This window comes from Thermobia domestica, chromosome 1, assembly GCF_964235325.1.
Source record: "Thermobia domestica chromosome 1, izTheDome1.hap1.1, whole genome shotgun sequence".
Taxonomy (NCBI): Eukaryota; Metazoa; Arthropoda; class Insecta; order Zygentoma; family Lepismatidae; genus Thermobia; species Thermobia domestica.
The window spans coordinates 256204053-256221218 of NC_137454.1; the positions used below are offsets into that span (position 1 = coordinate 256204053).

Sequence of the window (17166 nt, forward strand, 5' to 3'; positions counted from 1 at the left end):
CGAAAACGACGGACTCCTCCTAGATAAACCTGCTGGCTACACTCCTGGACTTATTTATTGTGACTGTCGTATTAACCCTTTCGAGACAGGGTCATTTTTGGCGTTTTCGTAGACTTTCAGTTATTGAATTATAGCTCAAAGACTATTTGCTCGATTGATATAGTTGATACTTTAAAAAAAAAAAGAAGAAGAAGGATGCAATTTTATAACGTACATTTGATTGCAGTGTTGCCAACGAGAGGGAAATGTAGGAGTGAAAATTCACAAAAAGTCCCTAACCGAATTTAATGTTTTTTTTGGGGGGGGGGTGTCGACAAGTCTCAGTGAAAACTTGAAGTTGTTGGCTGCCATACAAAGACAAAAAATCATCGTACACACGAAATTTTGACACCTTTTTTAGCCTCAGAAGCAAAGATCAACAGTTATGCAAGTACTGCAGCTTCCCTAATTATTCAATTGGAACTTTCTATAGTGCGTTGTGTAGGGCAAAGATGGGGCTTTCAGCTACTGCTACGTTTCTTCCAATGGAGCCAACAAGAGGGAAATTATAGAAGGAAAAGGGGAAAAGTTTTCGAATTTTTTTTCACCTAAAATCGGGAATTAAAATTTTCTGAGACTGGGAACACTGCTATTAGACAGACGCAAACTATCTTAAAATAAACTTTGGTATCGCAGTAGTATATCGTAGAATTATCATGACGATATCTAATAAACTAAATATGTAATTACAGAAATATTCTACCTAAAAAAAATATATATCTTTCCACTTGGAGAATAAGGTCTACTGTAAATCTTAACTGTACTTCCCCTAATTACCAAGTGAAACTTCCTATGGTGTTACGTAGGCCAAGATGAGGCTTTCAGATAATGGGGGATTTGTTCCAGTGTAGCCAATAAGAGGGAAAATTTTCTGTGGCTGGAATCACTGTTACTGTATAAACGCAAACCATATTAAACTTTGGTACACCACTAGTATATCACAGAAGTATCATGTCGATATATAAGAAACGAAGTTTGTAATTTTAAAAAATGATTATGGTAAACAAAAAAGTAGAAAAAAGGTAACTGTTTAGAACCTAAATTTGAATTTTTTGTGTGCCCCTAATTACCCAATTGTGACAGTCTGTACTTGCTTTTTATTCAGTAAGGACTGATGTTCGGCTGGGGTAAGTTGACTGTTCGTACGTATAGGTACGGATTTATAAACATAAATTTCGAATTTTTGACCGAAAATAGGAAAAAATCAATTTCCCTAATTGGCAACACTGAGAGTTCAATTGGTCTAAAAAGTTAGGTACCCATATGAGGTATATACCTGGTAGGGCCTAAGTATCTCTCTTTAAAACGAAGGAACTTATACTGAAAAACTAAAGAAAATTTGAAATTCGAAAATCCTCTTAATTTTTGACTTTGGACTCCAATCTGAGAAGGAAATCGAGACTCAGGAAAACAAAATACCATCAGGATAAACTGTTGTCCAACCATATTTGGCATAGAAAAAATGATCCCGATATCTTAGTGTTCACACAGCAGAGGATTAAGAAAGTGACGTACACGTGTGCGTCACTTTCCCGACGCTGTCGTGAAAGGGTTAAAGTAACATTTAATTGTAAAGAAGTACAATTCATAAATCTGTGACAGAAGCTCATTGGAATTTAAGCGAGTTTAAAGAAGTGCTAATCCCCAGTAGATAGTAGATTTTACCTATCTTTTTTCAGTGTATTTTGGTAGCGTTGATAATATTCGCAATAACTCAATCAAAATCGAGATATTTCGAAATTTTGCCCACATATAAATTGAATTCGTAATTAATATATAATATTGCTCTATTCATATTTAAGATAATGTTATTATTGCGAGCACGTTTTTGAAGAGGAAAATTAAATGCTTTGAACAATGAAAGAATTGCACGGATTTGATTAAGTTTTTTAAAAATACAGTAAAAACTCGTTAATCCGCATGCACGGCACTCCGAAAGGCCTTCAATCATCGTCTGTACATACGTACTGTATTTTTAGATTTTCATGTCAGAACCATGGTAGAGCTGTCTTATTTCTACCATGGTCACAACAATGCAACCGTTCGTCAATTGCGTGATGACGCGTTTCGTAAGTCCATCAAAAAAGCAGGTCAGAAAAGAATTAAAGACCTTTTTCAAATGACATTTTTACATAAAGTTAATGTACTCTAGTATTTAAAGAAGAGTAACAAAAAGTTTCATTTTGTAGTTTTTATTTTTAAATGTATTATACTGTCAAACTGTAAATTTTTGTATGTATTGTAAGCTTGTTTCGGGCTTTTTTTTAAAGCATTCAGCATTCGTTAGTAATCCGAACTTTTTGATAATCCAAGCAGCTCGAGCAGATATTCGGGTTAACGAGGTTAAACTGTATATAACTAATTCTATGGCCTATGGAACCCGAAGATTCAGTGGTGCATTCACAGAAGCTATTTATTGACTCCAGTCCTTACCCAACTGGATCCAGTTTCTTTGTATTCCTATTTCCGTGAGATTCATCTTGTCTTCTCATCTTTACCTGGGTCTTTCTAATTCTTTCTCCGATTGAGTTTTCATTTAAATTGTTCCTACTGTCTTTCATTCTGGCTGCGTTGCCTACCCCTGAATTTTTTAGACTTAATGACTCGAATAATGTTAGGTAAATAGTATAAATTGTGCAGTTCCTTTCGTCGTTCCCCATTCCCGTTCTTCTTGGGTCCGAATATTCGCCTATTTTTAAATACTTTATCTCAGTTCTTCCGTCAGACTAAGCGACCATATTTCGCAGCCGTACAATTCAAAGGTAGAATTATAGTTTTATATATTTAAAGCTTCATATTTCTCGACAATTCGCGAAGACAAAACATTTTCGAGTGAATTGAGCTGGACATGAATTTCCTGCTTTCAGTTGACATTTAATTTAATTTCTTCGTGGACATAGTTTTGGTCTGTTAATGTTGATGCTAGATATTTGAAAGTGTCCACTTTGTGGAAGGTATTAGTTGACATTTTAAAGTATCCATAGTTCGCAGAATTAGGATCAAAGCAACTTTCCACGTATTTAATATTTTCTGTGTTTACTTCGAAACACACATGTGCAAAGACATTTCTCTCTATTGCCCTCACATAATTTCCTATCAGATTGACATTATCAGCTTAATATGAAAATTAAATGTCTTGAAATATATAATATGAAATATAAATGAAATATATAATATGAAAAAAATGTCTGAAATCATTCAAATTACCCCGCTGTGCCCTATCAAATTGGGCTAGAATTTTATACAGTGGAGAAGTCTATGTTTCCATAAGTTTATATTTGTAAGACATAATGAAATGCACATTGATAAGAAATCGTTGGTTTGAAGATTTCTTAACAGCTGTATATTTTTGAAAAGAATTCAAGTCAAGAAAACCTAATGTACCGTACGCTAGTGAGAACATCGTAGGTAGCTACTTATGAAAGGTATAATCAGCTTGATATCGTCATCGACTGCAGACATAATGAAATTGTGATGAGACGATCGCAAACCTTAAAGAACAGATAGAAGATGGCTGACATATTTTCCATTGGATTATTCGAGTTAGAAGATGAACCTTCGTAAGCAGCCACCTACTCAGTATACACTAGTATACATTCGGTTTTCCTGGTTTGATTAAAAAAAAAATAAATAAATCCACGGGATTTTTCGCAGAAAGGGCAAAGTTTGTCCTCTGGTTTTGTATCTTTAATATATAGTTACAATAATAGAAAGGATATGCAAAGAAGTCGCACTCAGGCTGATTTATTTGATACCATCTTGCTATTCACGGTATGACATGACATAATCAGTAAGAGCGTCAGCAACTTTTACTTACTAGGGAAGGTCGCGGAGTGTTACTTTGACTTCATATCGATACTATGCTCAATTGACTCCTTTTAATATATGAAACAATTACGCAAACGGAGAAATCCTCGATCGCAAGCATGTTTGAATTACGAGTGTTGAAAGTTCAAGATTGAACAGATTTTGCAAAAAGCTTGAAACGACTATTTTTGAGATAGACGCTTCATTTTTGGTATCGAGGGGCTTTTTGGATGCCCAGCACAGTTTTTGTGGTCAAAACTTACACATTTTGCAAGATGAGAATATTTATTAGGAAGGAGGTGAAGGGTAATAGCGTCTTACAACTAGCAAATTGCCTCCTGTTTTGTATATCGGGTCAATAGGCTGACAAAATGTATTTGCCAGTCATGTTCCATTGTATTCATTCAATTCAATTATCACTTTCCTGTATGGCCATCTTCAAATTGAACACTGACATTTGCCTCCAAAACTCGGCCGCGGAACTAACGTGAATGAAAGTATGAATCCAGTCGGCTTCTGCTTATGCATTCTCAAAGGCAGTGTTTCAGTATCTCATCTCTAACATTTCTTTTCTTTTTTAAACGTTTTCATCGGATTTTCATGGCGAATGTTGGAAAATAGTGCCAAATCTTCAGGGAATATTTTACGATATTCGGCGATAAAATATGGCTAAGGAACAAACAATCGGCTAGCGACGGTGTATGCAAACGTCAGTTTTCTCCAGAATAGAAGCCACCTTGTTCACAACTTTGAGTGCGCATTCCCGCTATTCATTTCTTTTAAAAATTTTGTTGCTGAATATCTTCAAATATTCACTGGAGTTTGATCAATATTTTCGCATAATCGGCATTTCAATTCGCTGAAAAAAAAAAAAAATGGCAAGCGATGATGTATTGAAACACCGTTTTCCGCAATCAATAAGCATAGGCCGACAGGGTTCGGAATACCGCTTAGGATAGTTCCGCAGTCATCCGGCGCTGCGCGATCTGTTTGAAGCAACAGTTCCTTGGGATTGACTACGAATAAAATGACGGTGGTGTAAACTGATATTCGTATTCACTGTCAAAGCCTACCTGTGGTGGATAATTTATTTAGTTTAACTTCATTTTAACCTTAAACTGATTTTTATCTTCCACATATGTAGGGCTATGTTGTTGTGCGCAAAGTGCAAAATCTTTTGCTGGACAGCTGATCCGGGCAAAACACATTGGTGACAGTCTTTTGAGAAAATATGGGTCCCACAATACAGTCGAATAGGGGTAACAAATACATTTTATTAACTTTTCGATACGGTGTGCCCAACAGGAGGCAATTTGCAAGTTGTAAGACGCTATTACCCTTCACTTCCTCCCTACTCTAAGAACTGCCCTTACCTTGCAAAATGCGTATGTTTTGACCTCACCATTGTGTTGGGCACCGAAGAAAACACCCCAATACCAAAAAATAAAACGTCTATCTCAAAAATAGTTTCTTCGAACTTTTTGCAAAATCTGTTCACTTTTGAACTTTTGATTCTTGTACTTCAAACATGCTTACGATCGAGGACTTCTAAGTTTGCGAAATTGTTTTAGGCTATATATAAAAAGGAGTCAATTGAGCAAGGAAATTTGGAGGAGTATTAGGGGTGTTGTGGGTGTGCAGAATACTCCCTGGACATAGTAATATACTTTTACAACAGAGGTTGTAAACGTAAAAAGAAAAAAAAAATAGAGATTACATAAGCATTAAATTCAGAAAATATTTGCTTAAGCCCGGAAACTTAACACAAACTATTCACTTACTTGTTAGGGAGAGGGGTTACAAACTATTCATTTACTTGTTTAGAGAAAGGCCATACCCTCCCTTGTGGAGTCCATTTATGTACACTCATGTCCAAAATGGTTGTCGCATATCTATAACTGTCTTCTTGTTCACAAAGATTTCATTGATTCTACGCAAACATTTCCGTGAATAATTACCTGTAGTAGCATATTGGAGCTAACAACGTACGAAAGTTTCAGAAAATCTGTCTATGTTGCTTTCAAGTGAGGGATGTGTTCATCTTACAAAAGTAGTTTCGAAATGTATAGTGCAGAGTAAACTCGTTTGTTGCATCAACTGACAAAAGTTTGCATAGGGATTAAAGAGAATTTACCCTGTTGTTATGAATAGCGAACTGCAAAATGGTAACATATGTGTAAGAAGAAAACAACCGAGAATTCATTATCCAAATTGACAAAGAAATAATCTCACCAAGGATCTGTTCTTCAGAGATATTGAAGAGATTTCCTTCACTTTCTTCATTCCATCATTTCATTCATTCTCATCACCGTCTCCTTTAGCCTAGTCGGCATAACTATGGGACGTAAAGATTTCATTTTATTTCTAAATAATAATCTAATGCATTCTACAGTGTTCTATTCTTGGCTAATGCCCCAATAATAGCGTACAGATTGATGATATACCATAAAATCGATTATTCGTGCAAAAAATGCACGAACTTGTGCCAGGTAGTCACTACAAGAAAGAGTTACATTTATTTCATAGTGTTCTCCATGAAACGAGACGAGAAGTAAGGTTTTTAGTCTTGTCTCATAAATTTAATAGGTCTCGTCTAGTCTCGAGCCTAGAAGGCTTCTTTCGCTCTTCTCTTTAAATTTTATTGTTCCGTTTTGTTATCAGAACAGTTTCGCATCACGATTGGTCCATGAATAGAGTGGTATAACAACATTTAAATCATACTTATTATTGGAGTAAATTGTGTAATGACTTGCATATTTTAAACGTAGATAATTGCTCTTTATTGCTTTCGTACCATCATTTTATCAATTTAAAGTGTTTTTTTTTAAAAAAAAAAAAAAAACATGAATCACAAAGCAGTGTTTGAGATCCAAAACTAGGGTAAATTAGTGTTGTCCACGAGACTCGAAAAATTTCTCGTCTCGAAAACAAGACGATAATTGTTGTGTTTCTTGCCTCGTCTCGAATTTAAAATGGTAGAAAGGTACAATATCCAGTTTTTGTTTTTCTTATACTACAGAAATATTTTCCAGTATAAGCTGCCGAGGTACTTGTAGAGATGTTAGTTTCAAATGCAAATTAACAAGTATCTCTGACATTTTCATTCAAGAGGGAGTTCGTTCAACAATACAACTACAGTTACTAACATCTTATGTGTTGTTATTTCTGTGATAATTCAGGTTTGTTCTTCCTATAAAGTATTTCTACTTATAATATCGATTCAGATATTATCAAAACCAGTGGCGTATTTAGAATCTTGTTTCGGTGGGCTTCAGAACCAGTAAGAAGCATTTGTGTTGTACGTATAATGCGAAAACATAATAATGAAATTATTTCGAGTGCCTCGAGCTCGATAGCCCCCTAAATATGCCACTGATCAAAACATTATTGTTATAATTATTAGTGCAAAAATGTAAATTACCCTTCAAAATTTTACTAAATACGTATAATTATTGCATTGTTCACATAGAACAATATCATGGTGATGGAGCAAACGTTTCAGTGCTGTTGATTTACAAGTTATCCACCTATATAAACAAGTTCTTACTTTCTGAGTTAAAAGGTTTCACACGTAAATTTTCCAACAACAACAACAAAAGTGGCACCCCATTCTTATTCTGCACCTCTACCTAATTAAATAATATGGGGAGCGTTAACTGTGAAAATCTCTTTTCGACGCAAATGTCAAATTAATAAGCCAGGAACTAGCTGCTAACCTATCTTTATTATCCTCTTTTAAAAATTAATAAAATCACGTATGTTCTGTCTTGTCGTTTATTTATAATAACAATTATTATTTTCCAAGTATACAGTGAATATTTTAAATATGTATTTTAAACATTCTATACAGAAGAAATCGCTACTGCAAGGTTTGGTCCCGCGAGATTTTAGATGGCTAAGTTTTACCCTGCGAGGCTCTGGCCAGGGTAGATTTCGACTGGCAAGATTTTGACTATGCGAGATTTTGGTCCGCGAGGTCTTCGCCAGGCGAGATTCTAGGGCGCGAGATTTTAGTTGCGATGTTTCATCCGCAGATCATTAACAGATCAAGTAATAACTCTGTTGTGATGAATGGTAAACTACAAAATAGAAGTATGGACGAATGTGGATATATGGACAAATATAGCTTTCTGTGGATATATTTTTATTGATTCCGTGCTATTTGTGATTATTTCAATTTGCGACGAGCCCATTGCTGTTTATCGGCCAAATTTGATTGAGAGTTTGATAATATTCCTGAGCCGAAAATAATAATTCCAGTTCGCGACCAGCCGTAATTGGTTCTTTAAATGAATCAGGAGAGTTGGTGTTATGAACTTCGTAGGGGAAACAAGGATAATCGTCTTTTTGTTCAAAAGTGATACAGTTGTAAATTCCTGAGATGTAACGTTAGTCAGGAAACTGAGTCAAAATACTGAAGTCTTTTCAGCCTTAGAACTAAGTAGACGTACACAAAGCGAAATGTATTGCTCCGTGGCTCACACGTGCTTCAGCAGCGAGAGACGTGAACAGCAAGATCGTCCGCTAGCTTATTGTCGTCGCATAATTTCCGAAGTGTAAGGCTGCGCTTGTTTGGTAAATAATTTGACACTAACTACTGCTATGCTGGAAATACGTATTTTCTCAAATCGTTATATAAACGAGATTCCCTCTGTTCCTGTTGTCCTTTTTTGTTTATTAACACGAGACAAAGATGAATTATTGTCACTCATTGTCGCCATGAATCTCTGCATTCTACAATTTCAAATGAGCGGGGTCGGTGCACGGACGCATACGCATGCGCAGTAAATACTATATGTCCAAGTACAGGTATGGTTCAAATAAAGCTACATATGTTAAATATTATATATCTTGCGTTTCTTATCACAAAATGCAGGACAAATTCCGATATCTTATCGAAATTATTATCGAAATTATCCAAAAGAAGGTTGAAATATCTTATCTACTAGGAATTATATTGCGATAGGATACTAGTGCAATGAGAACAACAACCAATCACTGCTCATCTATCGACTGGTAATCAGGTGGGTTTGTTTACATCTTTTTTCTAAGGCTGGAAAGAAAATATATAATGCACACACACACACACATACACACACACACACATATATATATATATATATATATATATATATATATATATATATATATATATATATATATATATATATATATATAATACTGTAAATCAGGTTTCAGTGGAAAATAAGTGGAAAAAATATTTCACTTGCTTACCCTTGGAATACCAATATCGGGTCCAAATGATATACTCTAAGAAATATTTATTTATTTTGTATATTACTGTTACGCAGACGCCTAAAATTCCATGATATGCTGTTTCATCTTTCTAAATATTTCTTTTAAAGTTATAAGCTTTAATTTTTAAAGTTAAATTCCTTATTTTTTTAAAGCGAAATGTTGATGATAATGCTTTTAGTTTTGCGTTGTCTCAGTCGTGTCTCCTTTTTTCACGGCGCAAGAATCAAGATTTAGGATCAAATATCGTTGAAAAATGAAAATAAGGAAAGTGAGCCCTGTTTGATAAGGCTTGCTATAAAATACAAGTAAAAAGATGTATAGCTAGATAAGGTTGTCTCATTTCTGACAGTAGCCAGTCTTGCATTCCGCAACCCTTTCTTCTTCCGAACCATATGATCAGATTGTCAACTAACATAACTTCAAAGATATGCATTCACCACATTATTAGATTAATAATCTTTTCTCATTTCGTATCTTGTTTTTCTCCCCTACCAACTTTTTGAAGATCAGTGAGGAACAGTGGTGTGAATGGATCAGGAGAGCGTGTTTATTTCTTCACCTCCACGAGCAGGAAACGAAACCCTGGTGATTCTTCAATACCTGCATTTGTGTATATATTTATGTTGTTTCCAGGGTTGTCTCATTTCTTTGTAAAAAGTAATATTAATGAACTATAACAGCTAGTTTAAAAATTAAAAAGTGAACATGTAGTATTGGGGTAGGTTAACATCTGGAGAAATTTTGAACTGCATAAGACAAATAGTTTTCATAATACTTCGGAAAGAAGTTCACCATGTTATTACATAGGGATTGATGATTGCAGCTGAAAACGTTAGACACGGCCTTAAGAGGTTTTGAGATATGGTCATCTTATTTTAATAATTGCAACCCATTTTATTTATTTATTTTTATTTTCCACCTTTTTTTACCCTTGTAAGGGAAATACCAAAAAACACAAGCAAATCTTTATTGTAACAATTATATCCCTCACCCTTTTTCTTTTCTAGATCCAGTGATTTTCCATTTCACAATGTGAAACTGCGGTAGACTTCCAAACTATACGAATTCAACACTCAAATTTGAAGTATTACATCTATAACTAAAGGTTGCAATAGAGTAATAAGATCAAAGATAGAACCTGTTACTAGGACGCTGAATCCATATCAAAATGCCATTATTGGCTATGTTGTACTGTTTTAGTTCTATCGCTATAAAGGTTGAAATCGAAAATCGCTAATTTGAACTACTTCCTGTTTGAATAGAGGGTTACCCGAGGAAATGGAACCCATTCTTGGGAAACTGATCAATTGTTGAAAATCTCTTTTCGGCACTTCGTGGTTTTTGCTCTACAAAATTCAGATTTGAAATGGAAAGTGCTAATGAATTTCAGGCACTTCCAATTTCAGTATGTTTCGGTTTGCGATGACCTATACTTTTGAGATACAGTATCAGTCATCGAAACTGTTTCTTTTTCTACTTTTTCTGTTCTTTGGCAATAAATATTGAAGCCGAAATGGTTGATTTGAAAAAGCTCCCGTTTACATTAAGCCTTCACGGAAAGGATGGAACCAATTCTTTGGGAGCTGAATCGATTAAAAAAAGAAAAAAAAAACACTTGGCATCTCTTACTGTTCACTATGGAAACAAATATTGAAAACGGAAATAGGAATAAATTTTAACCATTTCCGATTTTTGTAAACTGCAGCGAGGTGTAATATTCTCTTGAAAACCTGAATCGATTGCAGAAAAATATTTGTCACTATTTATTACCATTTTCGTTCTATGGAAATATGTTAATTCTGGAAATGGTTAATTTGAACCACTTCAGATTTGAATATAGGGTTAGTGGACATGAAACCTACACCTGGGATACTGAGTTGATTGCAAAAAGCCATATCGATATCTCTTACAGTTTTTACTGTATGTAAATCAGTATTGAAACCAGAAGTAATAATAAATTTGAACCACTTCAGGCTTGGGTAGTGTTGTAAGCAGTCATGATGTCTTAAGTCACTGGATCGTTTGCAAAAAGCCAGTACCGCTTCCGTTTATATCGGTAAATATTTAAACCGGAAATGGCAAATTTGAATCACTTTCAGTGCGAATAGAAGGTTAACGGATTAGATGGAACCTGTACATGGGAACTGAATATAATACAAAAAACATCTCTAGCTCTTCACAATCTTGATTTGTAGAAATCAGTATTGAAACTGAAAGTAAATTTCAAGCACTTTTGGTATCGCTTATACCATTTTATCTCTCTGTTACCATTTTTGTTGAATTGTGATAAATGTTGATACCGCTGATGGTTCGTTTTAAACCACTTCCGGTTTGAATATAGGATTAATGGATGAGATTGTACCCATTCTTCGGAAGTGAGTTGCTTGCAAAAATCTGCATCTCAATATCTCTTTTCGTTTTTGCTCTTTGGAAATCAATATTAAAACCGTAAATAACAGTAAAATTGAACCGCTTCCGATTTGAGTCGAGTCGTATAAATAGTCATATGATGTTTTGAGACACTGGATCGTTTGAAAAAAAAAAAAAAAAAAAGCTTTGCGCTATTTGTTACCGTTTCCGTTCTACTACAACTGTAAATGTTGAAACTGGCAATATCTAATACGAACCACTACCGTTTTAATAGAGAGAACCAACGGAGGGAGTGGAACCAATACCTGAGACACAGAATGGATTGCAAAAAACCACATTTCGATCTCATGCCGTTGATACGTGTCGACAGACGGAGAAAGCCGCTTTATGAGACATATGACACTTACACATAACATAGTTCGGAAGTTATAAAAATTGTGAAACATCATTTTAGATAGGAAGTACATATACTGAATTTCATGTCTGTACCTTTGAGGAATTCGGAGATATGAACTATAGTAATTGCAACACTTATTTTCCGCTTTCTCCTTCGATTAAAAATAATAATTCTTAACCCTCGCACTACGAAGGTATTTTTTGTAACGCGGACTACCAAGGGGGGGGGGTATTTTGTGCCCACCTCTTAAGATTAAGTTTATCTCACTACAGCCTTGAATAACATCTATATTTTTGGACTTACATTCGTAATACACAATTACTAAACACATAGTACATAAATACTTCATAACTTTGGAAAAAAACAAGGAAGAAATATGTGGCATAATAAACATTCAAAAGTAGTATATACTTATTGTATAGCTGTTTTTCGACTGCGTGCTTTCCTCACTGTTCTACACATCACTGTCTTCAGATTGCGTGTTTTGTTCACAGTTGTTACAGATCACTGTTTTCTTACTGTGTTTTCCACAAGTGTGTCTTTTACACAGACTACAAATAATTGTTGTTTTGTTGACTTTGTTGTACTTCATCTTCTTCGTAGGTGCTTCTCGAGCGCACATATGGCGCCTTCCCCTACCTCCACACACTTCCTTGCTTTGAGCAACTTGTGCCACCTTCCGATCTGAGATTTCCTCCATGGCAACAATTACCCTTTTCTGAAGACCTGTAGCATTATTTGATCTCTCTTGAATGGATGGCATTGTGAGTTCCTTCGCAAGCTCTTGAAGGTACAGACGTCTCTTGTTGGATTTCTTCTCATTCCAAGATGGAAAATTGAGACGAAATATAGTGAAACCATTCACTCCTGCTATATCGACCAACGTGTAGAATATGAACATAGGCCATCTTCTAGTTGAACGTTTTACTGAATATTTCCTTACCATTTGGTCAATTACATCCACACCTCCCTTCGTTTCATTGTAATAAAGATTGATCACGGATTTCTTCTTGGGATCACTAACAGAGGCAATTGTTGCATCTGAATGTTGGGTAGACAAGAAAAGAAGCACCTTTTTTGGTTTCTCGCGTGGAATGTACGACTGTAATGTTACTGGAGGATTTCCAGTAGATGGATCCGTGAAAGCAAACTTACTGGAATAGAGCTCCCTACAGGTTACTGTCTTTAATTCTTGAGGAATATGTTTTCTATTAGACTGAAGCGTTCCCACGAGGGTTAGGCCGTGGTTGTTCCACAATTCTTCGGCCAAGTCTACTGATGTGTAGTAGCGGTCTGTTGTAACGTTCCGCCCCGAGTTGTTTATTGGAGCAACTAAGCGTTTTACATCATCTGCCGAAGAATTTGATTGTTCGCAGTTCTTTCCAGCATAGGGCTCCATATTTAGAATATATCTTGTCTCTGAATCAGTAAGCATACGAATAAGAATGCCGTATTTTCCTGGTTTCTCTTTCATAAATACTTTGAAAGAACAGTTGCCTCTAAACAGAGATAACATTTCATCAATAACTGTGTGCATACCAGGAGAGAAATAATGCGGAAACGTTTCGTTCATAGCCTCGAACACTTCGCGAATAGCAGCAAATTTGTCTTTTGCTCTTCGAACCTCTCTAGTATTCCTGTCGTCAAATCGAATAATTCTGCATAGCTGCTGAAATCTGTCTCTGCTCATAGTAGCTATATAAAGAAATCTCCCAGAGGCACTAGACCACAAATCAGCTACATCAAATCGGGTATCACCATTTGCTCCCATGTGAATGAGAAGGCCTATGTATGCCATTATCTCTTTTTCATTCGTTTCAGGAATGTGCAGTCTTCTTGCTTCGTCGTTTGTATGCTGAACAATTATAGTAAGAATGCGCTTTGTAAAAAACATTCGAAAGATTCACGAACTGTCTGCACTTTACCGTCAGTTCTTAGACCCTGACGTTCTCTCACAATATTTTGACTCACACTTCTCGTTTGGCGTGGAGGCTCAGACACGTATGTCCGGCCAGATTTAGCAATGAGTATGTCACCATGTAAACGGTCTTTTCTATACTCGTCACACAACGTGTCATCTAAGTCACTGAAGCACTCAGTGTCGGAACTTTCTCCACCGATATCTTCCCGATCCAGGATGAAATCTTCGTCTTCACTCACTGCTGAACCATTATCATCATATTCTGGTGCAGAATCAGATGATAGCTTCCTCAATTCTTCTTCTATTTCATGTCTCTGTAACTTTTTAGAAGCCATTTTGCCAAAAAAAAATCTTAGAAGCTAAATAATTACTTCTAACAACGTACAGAAACTCTCACAACAACCAACAGCGACTAAGTGAACAGTACACGCGATAAGACTGACCGCCAAATTCAGAAAAGGCGGAAAACGGCTATTTATTATACTGCCATCTGTACATGACAGTTTTAAATATGAGTCACGCCTACTACCAACGGGGGGTACTTTGTGCCCACCAACATAAAAAAAAAAAAACAAATTTATGAGACAAACTAACGCTCAATTTTCACCAACGCAAGCTATATGCTTTAGCTAAACATGCTTGATAATAACTTATTTTTCCACAATTTTAAAGTAATAATCAAAATAGTAATTACAAGAAACATAATGTGGTGGGCACAAAATACCCCCGTTTGTAGTGCGAGGGTTAACGTTACAAATCCTATGTACTGTCAAATTTTCAAGTTTCTAACATAAGTGGTTTGTCGTGGGCGTTGACCCGTCAGTCATTCAGGTCTTCTTACAGATATACCTGAAGTAAACTATAAGCTTCCCTAGGTTTACGCCTGGAGCTAATAAATTGAAATGCATAATAATGTGTTAACTTTTGTTTTCGAATGTGTTTGGGATGGTGATGGTAAACTACAGTAATAGTAGACTAATTTAATTAGGAACGTGCAGGTATTCCATAAAATGTGTAATTAACTGTTTTTCTTTCTCTTTTCAGTGCGTGTTATATTTATGGGCGCTGAAAATATGTTATCCCACAACTTTATTTTTATTACGGGGTAACCATGAATGTAGGCATCTAACAGAATACTTCACATTTAAACAAGAATGTAAGTCGAAAGATTTGTTTAATTTTCCATAGCTCTAAAATATTTTTCTAGTGGTCAAACAATGCAGTTATATTAGAATAATAGTTTATGTATAATTTTTGTACAGCCATACTCAAAACTCTTTTCTTCATTGGATTTTAAAAGTTGATATAAATACTTAACAAATTTATTATTAATTTATTTTGGTCGCAAAATGCATTTTTATGCAATATGGTTGGAACTTTAACTTCTGATGATGAATGCATATAAGATATTTGACAACTGAAATATATTTTTTCCCTGAATTTACAGGAATTATACAAAATGTAAAGAATAAATTTCTGAATTCCTTATATTAAACCTTCGTGACTAGGCATTCGTGCAGTACATACACACACATATACGGAGAACGTTTGGGAGGTGATTCCTGACATTAAGACAAGACAAAAAATATAGACCAACCAGGGTGCACAAATGCTTCCTTTCGGAGTTATAGGCTGCCAAAGATATGAAAAAATGAACTTTAAGGTCCATAGCTCCAAAATTATGGGACCTACCGTAGTCGGGTCAAGACTTCACTTAGGAATTAGTATGTGCCCTATCCAAATATAATAGAATCCTGCGGTACTTCCGCAACAATTTTTATAGAGGTAGTTAGAGAGTAGTTCAAATTATATGCCCGTAGCCAAACTCACTCTATAAAAATTGCTTCGTGAGTACCTTAGGATTCTGAAACACGTATTTTTGGATAGTGCACGTATTAGTGAGATGGAGAGTAGCAGCAATAATATCATTGCAATTACAAGGAAGCGTTGGACAGAGACGGATCTCGCTTTTGTGATTGAAGCGTATTTGAAAAGTGGTGACAGTGTGGTAGCTACACAGCAGAAGTTTCGATAGCACTTCAACATTGGGAGAGGGGCCACGGTGGCTCAGTGGTAAAGCGTTCACATCTGGTGCTTGGGGTCCTGGGTCAACCCCTGCTTCCGCCGAACTTTGTGGTGGACAAACACCGTGTGCGTGGGTTTCCTCAGGGTTCTCCCGTTCTCTCCTACTTTCTTCATTCCACCATTTCATTCATTTCTCATCATCGTCTCATTTAGCCTAGCCGGCATAATCGTGGGACGTAAAACTCAAAAATTTCATTTAATTTTTTTCAACATTGGGAGACATGGAAGAGTACCAGAACGGCACACTATTTAGAGGTGGGTTGATCAGTTTCACACTACAGCAAGTGCCAGGAATAAAAAGCAGTCGGGAAAGCCGAGGTCAGTGCGGGCGCCAGAAGACATTGAAAGGTATGGAATTCTATTGATGGGAGTCCTAGGCGTTCAGTGAACAAACGTGCTGCAGTTTCACGTGTGTCAGACAGAAGTTTGCGCCGCATTCTCCACAGCGATTGAAGTTACCATCAGTACAAAATGCAGGTGACTCAGAAGTTATCCTAGCGCGACTATGCTTTCCGGAAACAGTTCAGTACAGATTGTTATCGCCCTATTAGAAGAGAATAAGAGCATTCTTCCCAGCTTGATTATGTCGGACGAGGCATACTTGAACTGACTGACATGTCATGTCAGCAAACAAAACATGCGATGCTGGAGTAATGTGTATCCACAGGAACTCCACGAAAAACCACTCCATAGTACAAAGATCACGGTTTGATGCGGTGTTTCGGTGTCCAGAATTATTTAATTTTATTATTATTGTAGGATCATCACAGAACGCAGTCCCAGTTTGGTATAAAAAAAAAATCCGATTTCTTTTCGAAAAAATTGGTAAAAAATAATCTTTGTACTAGGTTCATTTGTACTAGTAATAGAAGTTTTTTTTTTCCTCAAACGGGTAAAAAAATTTAAGCTCAGAAATTCAATATTGCGATTTTTTTAATTAAAAAAAAAAGCACTCGAAAATAAAACTTGCAATTAGTGTTGAAAATGAATAGTTTTCACTCATTTCCGTTATGTGATTTTTAGTTGTTTATTCGTAGATATGCATTAGAACTTAAATGCAATTACATACAAGCCTACCATCATGAAGTGTTTCTGTTACAACAAATAGGTCTCTTGAATGAAACCGAGTTCTTAATATGCTCTTTGATCTGGTGAATTTTTGTTAATTTTAACCAAATTACTTCTTAAAAGAAAGAGCAGTAGCCAAAGTTCTCAGATTACTCATGCCCTAAAACATATAATTATTTAATATTCTAATATAGACTTCTATATAAACTTTATGTACAAA

At 35.7% G+C, this 17166-nt stretch overlaps 1 protein-coding gene across 1 annotated transcript in view; it reads left to right on the forward strand.

Annotated features, from left to right (window-relative positions):
* Positions 1–17166, forward strand: part of LOC145660529 (serine/threonine-protein phosphatase 2B catalytic subunit 3) — a 412317-nt gene that overhangs the window by 216717 nt on the left and 178434 nt on the right. Inside the window, exon 4 of the mRNA XM_081725713.1 lies at positions 14838–14949. Coding sequence (XP_081581839.1) covers positions 14838–14949 — 112 coding nt within the window. The remainder of the gene's footprint in view (positions 1–14837; positions 14950–17166) is intronic.